This window comes from Salvia hispanica, chromosome 6, assembly GCF_023119035.1.
Source record: "Salvia hispanica cultivar TCC Black 2014 chromosome 6, UniMelb_Shisp_WGS_1.0, whole genome shotgun sequence".
In the NCBI taxonomy this organism is placed as follows: Eukaryota; Viridiplantae; Streptophyta; class Magnoliopsida; order Lamiales; family Lamiaceae; genus Salvia; species Salvia hispanica.
Genome location: NC_062970.1, coordinates 28,309,370 through 28,320,363, shown reverse-complemented (window position 1 = coordinate 28,320,363; position 10,994 = coordinate 28,309,370). Strand labels below are relative to the sequence as shown.

At 39.3% G+C, this 10,994-nt stretch overlaps 2 protein-coding genes and 1 long non-coding RNA gene across 3 annotated transcripts; all 3 read left to right on the top strand.

Annotated features, from left to right (window-relative positions):
- Nucleotides 1-4,862: 4,862 nt before the first annotated feature.
- Nucleotides 4,863-6,043, top strand: LOC125191788. The gene is made up of 2 exons (XR_007171244.1): nucleotides 4,863-5,069; nucleotides 5,823-6,043. It is a non-coding gene; the product is annotated as an uncharacterized LOC125191788 (long non-coding RNA).
- Nucleotides 6,044-6,148: 105 nt separating this feature from the next.
- On the top strand, nucleotides 6,149-6,556 carry LOC125195069. The gene has a single exon (XM_048093272.1). The coding sequence runs from the start codon at nucleotides 6,149-6,151 to the stop codon at nucleotides 6,554-6,556; it is 408 nt and encodes a 135-aa protein (XP_047949229.1).
- Nucleotides 6,557-7,262: 706 nt separating this feature from the next.
- Nucleotides 7,263-8,306, top strand: LOC125195068 (neurobeachin-like). The gene has a single exon (XM_048093271.1). The coding sequence runs from the start codon at nucleotides 7,263-7,265 to the stop codon at nucleotides 8,304-8,306; it is 1,044 nt and encodes a 347-aa protein (XP_047949228.1).
- The last annotated feature ends 2,688 nt before the right edge of the window (nucleotides 8,307-10,994 follow it).

Here is a 10,994-nt window from a genome sequence, read left to right as displayed (position 1 = left end):
CCAAGTTCCTCAAGAGTCATATATTCAGCCGATTTGGGATACCAAGGGCAATCATCTCCGATCAAGGGACTCAATTCTGCAACCGAACGGTCGAAGCATTGATGAAGAAGTACGGGGTTTATCACCGCCTATCTAGTCCTTACCACCCTCAAGCCAACGGGCAAGCGGAGATCTCAAACAGAGAAATAAAGAGCATCTTAGAGAAAACAGTCAACCCCTCCAGAAAAGATTGGAGCACAAGGTTGGAGGATGTTCTGTGGGCATATCGGACATATGACATCCTTAACTCAAAACATGCATCATTTAACATATTGACATATTTTTATTTACCTTTGCATATGTGTATTTGATTTTAGATATTTGGATATTTTATTATAATTAATATTGGGATTATATTTCTCATAGTACTATAAACGCACATAGGAATAATGTATAAGTAGTGTCTCAAACTAATTATGCTAATGTGTGTGTATGGAAACAAAAAATATATATATATATATATATACACACGTAATTTGTACTACAAAAGAAATTATGTACTACTTGAAATATTACATTTGTACAAATAAGACACATACGTGGCAACTTATCGACTTGAGAGAATTTATAAACTATACGTGTACACTTACATTTGTGAACATGCATATTATCACTTTTCTTAAATATTGGTAAATATTATTTTAGGGAAATATATCGGCCATATGTATATAAAAGGAGATTAGCTTTGCCGCAATATATGTCTTAGAGAGTCGGTTAGACTTCAAAAAGGAAAAAATAGTAAATTAGCCGTGAGAGTATGCCGATAGAGTAGAAACAGATAAAAATAATTGAGAGAAAGAGGAACTAATCCAACGCAATATTTATATGAGATCGAAAATTGTAAATCAGGAGAAGGAATCGGGGATTTGATCAAATTATCTATATTTATAAATCATACTTTTAATTTTACATGTGTTATGTGGTTGATTACTATGTGTTGAATTTGAATGAGTAATTAAATTATATGGTGTGAAATTAGTGTGGATATATTTTATATATTATATTGGAATTATTTAGTGAATATGATATGGATATATGAGTGGTGCAATTGATATGTTTATATATGGCATTTGAATTACTTGAATCATTGGATTAAAGAGGATATGTGACAATCTTGCCCTGGGTCTTGTATCAATGATAATGAAAATGGACCTATGGGTCATATTCAATGATAATGGACCTACGGGTCAAAGAAAATATGCAAAGAGGGGCCTTCGTGGAAAGGTCAAAATGCAAAGAGGGGCCTTCGTGGAAAGGTCAAATCAAAGAGGGACCTTCGTGGAAAGGTCAATACCAAGAGGGGCCTTCGTGGAAAGGTTAAATAATGAAAAGGGACCTACGGCTTGTATACAATGGAAATCCCGGGCAAATACCAGGCTTGATTCGTCACAGAATAATAAAAAGAACGAAGAGGCATATGCATACGTATATTAAATTCGTTATGATATTTACTTCTGGTTATATATGTTGGTGAATGATTGTGTTTGATATTTGTATGTGGAATTAAAGGTAATATTTATATACACTGAGTTGTGGCTCATATAAACCACTAACATTTTGCAGGAATAAGATATCAGTGATGCGTGGGTTGATGTGAGTTACAGTTATTATAAGGGTCGGCGGCTGACGCGTTTTGGCAACCTTCTCCTCCTCATCATTTTTGCATGTAGATAAATGTGTAGTATATTGAGTGGTGAGAAGGTCCCACTATTGTTCAGAATGTTTGAAACATGTACTTGATAAATAGTGGTTTTTGAAATTATATAATATGTGTGTTTTATTTACTTGTCGTGTGGATTGATTATTTTAAAATTTGAATTTATTTATAGTAAATGCATAAGTCATAAGGGTTGAGGTGTGACAGTTTTAGGTGGTATCAGAGCGGGGACAGAATGCCGCTGGGACATAGCATTCATGTATATCATATGACACATTTTGATTATAAGTTTCATTTGCATTTGTATTGTCATGAACATATGTCACTGAGGAGAGAAGGGTCAGCCGCCCTGCATCATCAATTAATTGTAACATATCATATACATGTTGCATCATATGAGGATTTCCAGTAAATACCTAGACTTTTATAACAAAGTGTACATGGACCAATGATGAGGTAAAGAGGTAGAAAATTTAAAGAGCTCGGAAAAGTAGAAGTTGTTGATTTTATGGGACTAATCTGACTGAGGCTGGGATATAGTTAAAAGTGATAGAACCGGTGTTCAATCATATGAGTGGTATGTCAGAAGAAGGTTTTGATTATAGGGAATCTCTTCTTTGAAGAAATACTTACTCTTGGTGGGAAACAGTCCCACAAGTTATGATACAACCTCTGGTGTTCTGGTATTCAGTTCAGACGATTTTTCTAGAGAACTCAATGCTAAATATATGCAAAGAAGTGTATTGGGTAAGAAGCAGAGAAGGTTTTGTCTTTAATCAAGAAACTATGGTTGATGATTATGAGCTACCATTATTTCAGTATACACGGTTTATCTAGACTGCGTAGTGCGAATTAATTCAATTGAACTGCCAGCGGATATTGATTCTCTTGTTCATACACAAGTTTTGATATTATTATGGGCGTAGATTGGTTTTCACTTCATCGAACCAAGTAGCTTGTCAAGTAAAAGAAATGGTAATATAATCATCTAGACGGGATCGAGTGATATTTTACGGTAATCATTATATTGTTCCAGGTTTTCTTATATTATCTAGATCGGCTTTTTGATTTATTGGAAGTGGGGATTTATCTAGATTTTCACCTTATCAGGAGACATATTTCTCTATTGAGCACTGCATTTATTTTTATTTCTACTTATCAATCGTATTCATTAGTGTTTCAAGAATTTAAGAAACAGTTACAAGAGTTGTCAGACAAGAGATATGTATGACTCAATGTTTTACTTTGGAGAGCACCAATATTATTTTTGAAGAAGAAAGATGATACACTCGACATTATATACACTATTGGAAGTCGAATCGAGTGATAGTTAAGAATAAATATCTTTTACCGAGAATAGAAGACTTATTTGATTAATTTCAAGGTATGCAACTATTTTCGAGTACTGATTTTCGATCAAGATATCATCATTTGAACATAGCTAAAGAGAATATTGCAGAGACACCATTTTGAACTCAGTGCGACCATTATGAGTTTTGGTAATGCCTTTCGAATTAACTATTGCACCTACAATTGTTTATGGTATTGATGAACAAATTCTCTCAACTATTCCTGGATCCGTTAGTGATTATTTCTATTGACTTACTATTATATTCATGAAGTACAGATGGGCATGTTAATCACTTGCAGTCAGTATTACAAGTTCTGCGAGATAAACAGATTATTGCAAGGTTGAGTAAATGTGAGTTTTTGCTAGAACATGTGGTATTGTTGGGACACGTGGTGTCAGGTCGTGGAATAGAAGTGGATCTACAACAGATTGAACTGGTTTTCAATTAGAAATGTTTCTCAATTATTATTCAATTGATAATGAAGTTAGTACGACATAATTCTTCTTTCATATGGAGTGAAGCATATCAAAAGATTTTTAATGAGTGGAAACATCGTTTGAATATGTCACCTATTTTGATTATCTCCACAGGTACAAGATATTATGTTATTTATAGTGATGCGCTGAAACATGGATTTGGTTATCTTTTGACTTAATGGAAAGTTTATTGCTTATGCGTCGTAACAATCGCAAGTACAAGAAGTTTCTTATTCTGTTCAAAATCTATTATTAGCGACATTATTTTGCTTTGAAGATTTGGCATCATTATCTACAGGTTTGCTTATATGGTATTCTAGTATCTTATATATTGACAGAGATCCGCGATTTATTATCTAAGTCTTGATAAAGTCTTTTTGTGAGTTTCACCTCAGAAAGGAGTCGTGCGATTCGAGCAAAAAAAAAGGTAAGTTGAGTCCTCATTATATTTGGCCGTATGATATTATCTAAGAATTGGACCATTGGCATACAAGTTAGCACTATCTCTGGAGTTAGCATAAATTCATAATGTTTTCCACGTCAGTATGCTTCGACGTTATCGATCTGATCCTTCACATGTTCTGAAAGATCCTGATATACAGATTTCTGAAAATTTGAGTTATATATAAAAACCTGTCAGTATAGTGGACCTCCAGATAAAACAATTGCGAAGAAAAGATATTCCAATGGTAAAAGTTATTTGGAAAAATTACGGAGTCGAAGAAGCGACTTGGAAAACAGGGAAAAAGATGAGAAAAAACTATCTACATCTGTTTACAGGTTAGCAATTTCATTGACTGCATAACTTAGAGAGAAATGAATTTTTCGGACAAAATTCTTAAAGGGAGGAAGAATTGTGACATCCTTAACCCAAAACATGCATCATTTAACATATTAACATATTTTTATTTACCTTTGCATATGTGTATTTGATTTTAGATATTTGGATATTTTATTATAATTAATATTGGGATTATATTTCTCATGGTACTATAAAAGCACATAGGAATGATGTATAAGTAGTGTCTCAAACTAATTATGCTAATGTGTGTGCATGGAAACAAATCATATATATATATATATATATATATATATATATATATATATATATATATAAACACACACACGTAATTTGTACTTCAAAAGAAATTATGTACTACTTTGAAATATTACATTTGTACAAATAAGACACATACGTGGCAACTTATAGACTTGAGAGAATTTATAAACTATACGTGTACACATACATTTGTGAACATGTATATTATCACTTTTCTTAAATATTGGTAAATATTATTTTAGGGAAATATATCGGCCATATGTATATAAAAGGAGATTAGCTTTGCCGCAATATATGTCTTAGAGAGTCAGTTTCAAAAAGGAAAAAATAGTAAATTAGCCGTGAGAGTATGCCGATAGAGTAGAAACAGATAAAAATAAATTGAGAGAAAGAGGAACTAATCCAACGCAATATTTATATGAGATCGAAAATTGTAAATCAGGAGAAGGAATCGGGGATTTGATCAAATTATCTATTTTAAGCAGGTATGTATAAATCATACTTTTAATTTGACATGTGTGGGGATTTGATCAAATTATCTATTTTAAGCAGGTATGTATAAATCATACTTTTAATTTTACATGTGTTATGTGGTTGATTACTATGTGTTGAATTTGAATGAGTAATTAAATTATATGGTGTGAAATTAGTATGGATATATTTTATATATTATGTTGGAATTATTTAGTGGAATATGATATGGATATATGAGTGGTGCAATTGATATGTTTATATATGACATTTGAATTACATGAATCGTTGGATTAAAGAGGATATGTGACAATCTTGCCCTGGGTCTGATATCAATGATAATGAAAATGGACCTATGGGTCATATTCAATGATAATGGACCTACGGGTCAAAGAAAATATGCAAAGAGGGGCCTTCGTGGAAAGGTCAAAATGCAAAGAGGGGCCTTCGTGGAAAGGTCAAATCAAAGAGGGACCTTCGTGGAAAGGTCAATACAAAGAGGGGCCTTCGTGGAAAGGTCAAATAATGAAAAGGGACCTACAGGTCGTATGCAATGGAAATCCCGGGCAGATACCAGGCTTGATTTGTCACAGAATAATAAAAAGAACGAAGAGGCATATGCATACGGATAGTAAATTCGTTATGATATTTATTACTTCCGGTTATATATGTTGGTGAATGATTGTGTTTGATATTTGTATGTGGAATTAAAGGTAAGGTTTATATACACTGAGTTGTGGCTCATATAAACTACTAATATTTTGCAGGAATAGGATATCAGTGATGCGTGGGTTGATGTGAGTTACAGTTATTATAAGGGTCGGCGGCTGACGCGTTTTGGCAACCTTATTCTCCTCATCATTTTTGCATGTAGATAAATGTGTAGTATATAGAGTGGTGAGAGGGTCCCACTATTGTTCAGAATGTTTGAAACATGTACTTGATAAATAGTGGTTTTTGAAATTATATAATATGTGTGTTTTATTTACTTGTCGTGTGGATTGATTATTTTGAAATTTGAATTTGTTTATAGTAAATGCATAAGTCATAAGGGTTGAGGTGTGACAGGACAGCCTACAAAACTCCTATCGGGATGTCCCCATATCGCATCGTCTTTGGGAAGATGTGCCACTTGCCAGTAGGAATTGAGCACCGAGCGTACTGGGCAGTTCAGCAGGTTAACGTGGATGCTAAGGCCTGTGAAGAGGAAAGGAAGCTGCAGCTACAAGAGCTGGAAGAGCTCAGATTGGAGTCGTTTGATTCAGCCATGTGGTACAAAGAGAAAACAAAGATGTGGCACGACCGAAATCTGAGAACCAGGAATCTCCAAGTTGGTCAGAAAGTACTACTCTTCCAGTCGAGATTGAAGCTAATGCCTGGGAAACTCAAGTCAAAATGGGCACGACCTTACATTATCACAGCACTACGTGCCAATGGAGCGGTCAAGATTTCAGGGAGTATCCCTAACTCTGAACCTTTTGTGTTAATGGGCATAGATTAAAAATATATAGGAAAATGGAGAGATGTGTGTAGTGGAAGAAATTCCACTACACTTTAATAGCGTCTAGTTGACCAGTAGAAAAGGCGTTTTGGAGTTCCACTTGGTCAACGTAATATGATTCGTGCTTATTGACCAGGTAAAACTTCAAATACCCTTAGTTATGATGTAAATATTGTGAATATTTAGTAATTTAACTTAAGTTCAGTAGTAAAAAAAAATACCAAAAAGATTTTCGGATCTTAAATATTAATTTGGAGTCCGTACTGACCACGAAGATACCACTTGGGTGAAACTCTGAATTATATTTAAGAGCCATTTATTTGCTTTATTTCTATTTTTTACCTAGTTGAGAGGGATGTATAGAGTGAAATTTGAATTTTGGTGCGTGTTGCAGCTTTGCAGGCGAGTGTAGAGACTGGGAGGGCGCGTGGAGCAGAGACGTGACAGGGGACGTTCAATCAGCTGCGAGAACGCCCAACCGCCTCCCACCCGAAGCGCCGCAACCTGGCAACCGCTTACAACCGGTCAAAACCCTCAATTTCCCACCCCACTATAAAATACCCCACCGCCTACTCCCCTTCACTTTACAAACCCTTACTTGCATTCTCTTACCCACAACCACCACCCCACTTCGAAAACTACCACCCCACTACGAAAACCACCGTGAATCACTACCGGAAAAAGAGAACCAACACCGATACAGACCATGGCGAAGAGTAAAGCAACCAACAACCCAACACCCAACATCGGCGAAGACCTCCCAGAAGCCCGAGCGACAGCCGAATCGCGGCCACCAAGTCTACAACGATCACAGCCAACGCCGACGACAAAAATTCCGGCAATGGTTCCTATAGACGCACTGGCAGCGTATCTAAGGCAACAAGACCCGAACAAAGATTGGACAGCGACCCTGGCCGGATTTAGCCTGACCGGAGGAATGCCGGCGACACCAAACCCTACCCCAACTGCAACCACAGTACACCCACCCACCACCACCCCAAAAACCTCAAATCCGACATCCGAAAAGACCTCCCCAACAGTAACTGCACAATCAGAACCCTCTCACCTTTCTCCCATACACCAACAAACAGAGCCGCTCGACGTTAGCCCTCTTTCCGCCTATCAAGATCCCAACTGGGGAGAAACAAAGGAAAAGGAGAGCGGAAGGGGAGTAAACGAGGGTGAGAAGGGTGAAGCAGAGGAGATAATGGCCACTGAAGCCACAACCGATGAAACAGAGAAGGAAGAGATAGACCTGAACGAAATGGCCAAGAAGCAAGGGTTAATGACGGATGAGGAGTTCCAATCGGTTTTACACAAGGGAGATAAGATCGTGGTAAATACTGAAGGGGTGGCTGAGGTACTGGACCTCGCATCCCAGGCAGTAGGGAGAGGGGAAACAACCATGGAAGCAGATGAATCAGAGGGGGTAGTCCACCAATCCGTGGAGAAAATGACAGAAGAACAACCGAGTAAGGCTGACAAACTTGAGGAGGAGAGGCAAGAACTAGAAACACATCATGAGGAAGCCTCAGTGGTGACTAAACCAAAGCCAGTAAAGAGGAGGCTGTTGAAGAACGATCCCAAGGCAGAAAGGCAGAAACCCCAAAGAGTGTCACAAAGATGCTTAGGAAAGTGGAAGTCCAACAAGGCAGGAGCAAATACAGCAGCAGATGCAGTGGAGGTCTCTAGTGATGACGAGAAGACTACTCCTACAAAACCTGGGGAGAAGCCCTCGACAACTAACTAGGAGGACACACAGAAGGCAACATGGACAGTTTCATCAACGCCGACTGACCAGAAGGGAGAAGCTGACAAAGTGGCTGAGGGTCTGGACCTCGCATCAGAGTTAGTAGGTCGGGAGGAGGCGGCAGGAAGTGATACTAGTACCCGTGCGGTGACCGAGCCTACCACCCAGGAGGACGTTTCAACACAAGCAGACGAAGAAGCAGAGGCAATGGAAATCGAAGAAGCCAAGTACATCCAAGAAAGAAAGAGAAAGGGGAAAGCCCCTGCCAAGAAGAAACAAGCCGTAAAGAAACAGCGCACTGCCAATGCCAGCATAGTGATCAGAGAGCCGGAAGAGAGAGGGAGATTAAGCGACAGCGACTACACTTCCAGTGAGGAGTCTGACTCGGAGAGTGATATCTCTCTAGAAGGGGAAGAATACCATGAGCAGCAGCTCCCCGACAACCACCACGAACTAGTCCACCCTCCGATAGAGAGGATCGTGTACCGACGGTGGAGGGTAGAGCTCACTGATGAGCTTATGGAGGACATGAAGCACTACGACACCAAAAAGCTTCAAGACGCATTTGACGACAAGGAAGATAGCAGCAAGCAGGTCAAATGCGGAAAGGTACTCCACATACCCTCTTTGGATGAGTTATCTGTTCGTGATTCCTTCCTGGCCAGTATGGAAGCATTGGGTTTTGAGTGGCTGTTAGAGAATAGGGACCCGGAGATATCTGTGAGATTAGCGAAGGAGTTCTTCACCACATTTAGGTTCCAAGTCACTACGGACCTAGACGAGGTGTCAATTTCCTTTAGAATATTCGGTGGAGAACTGTCCATGAGTCTGATCGAGTGGACTGTGCGACTGGGTATGTGTAGCCTGGAGGAGGCTATAGGACCAAAATGGAGAAGCCGTGAGAGGGGGGTACCGAGGAGACACATAGACTTTGAGCCCCAGGAAGCCTGGGAGGAGCTAACCCACCCCGATGCTGGTCAGTTCGCCTCCACTACATCCAGATCCACCCACTTCAACAATTCCATGCTCAGATTGGTGCAGCTCTACTTAGGCTATAACTTACTGGGACAGAGTAATTCAGCTGCCAGAACGTCCATGACTGAATTGTACATGGTATGGTGCGCTAATCGCGGAAGGAGGCTGCATTTGGGATTTTGGACAGCCTACCAATGCCACCTGATAGCCACCCACCCAGCTAGGAACTTGTCCCTCTACAACATACTGGGAGCCTTCGTGCGCAACAACATCATTATAACAGAGACAGAAGACCTATCTCCGGTGTACACTTCACAGCCCGTATCTGGGGCAGACACTTGTGAAGTGAGAGGGGGGAGCCAATGGCCAGTATGACATATATATATGTGTTATTTGAGTCAGTGCATGTTAGTTTTTTTAGGGTTTGTTTAGGTCTAGGAATTATGTGTTATGTTTTATGAATGGGCTTAAAACTCAACTGCCTCGAACTTTGTTTAGGTCTAGGAATTATGTGTTATGTTTTATGAATGGGCTTAAAACTCAACTGCCTCGAACTAACGGTGAGGGGAATTGAGGGAGATAAGGCATGCCGGAAAACAGAAACCACCCCCTCCAGTAACCCCTAGTCAGTATAGATGATGCAAGTATGAAGGAAAAACCCATTCCTTAGGTCAGACACGAAAGCCCTCTTAAAAGGTGAGTTAGAAACCCCAAAGTGGAACTACTTTCCACTAAGTACTGAAAAAAAAAGAAAAGAAGAGAGGCTACCACATGATGTCTAGGGCAAGGTGACCGCGTGTGGCAAACCCTGAAGGCAGTAGGAAACCCCCCCCCCCCCGTAAAAAAAAAAAAAAAAAAAAAAAAAAAAAAAAAAAACCTACCCTTAGAACCCCATTTTCTAGCCTGAATTATACCCCGAAATAACCCATCAGCCACTGGAACTGTGTGCGTGCAAGGCATGAGGCAAGGAAGCAACTGCCCAGGAGGACATACAAAAGGAACCAGCTGAAGAAGAGAGAAAATCGATCTGAAGTTTCCAGATCCAAAAAAATAGAAGAAGGAATAAGGGTGGCGAAGCCACAGAAAGAAAAATTGAAGAAAATGGTCGCAGATACTTGACCACAAAAAGAGAAAGGAGAAGAAGGAATAAGGGTGGCGAAGCCACGAAGAAGCTACTGACCAGTTGGAAGCCAATGTCAGAAATTGTCCAGCCAAAGAAGAAGCCCTAGCCAGAAGCCCGAATGCACACAGTTCTCCCTCATCAAATAAGTAGTCATTGTTGGACCTTAGAGCCTTAGGGACAACTACCCCAAACATTACAAGCCACTAGCCCCATTACAAGCCTTAAAGACCTTCGGGAGCTGCATGTGAGATCTGAGTCCGAAACATCTGTGGTTTAGCATTGAGAGAAAACAGTCCTAACATCCCCTGTGAGGAATGAGTGACTGAGTGAACCCAGTGTTTGGCCTAGGATTGGGTGATCCTGACAAGCAGATATACTGACTGGGGAAGAAGGTGGTTGAAAATATAGCCTGTTCTATGTGTTTAAGTTAACTATGTGTCTTATGTGTTTGTGTCGTTTTTGTTTTCTTTTCTTTTGCGTCAGAGTCTTGAGTCTAGTTAGGTAGAGTCGGTCAGGGGGAGTAACCAGGCTCGAATTCGACTTATTTCTTTTTGTTTGTCTTCACGCTTGAGGACAAGCATAAGGCTAAT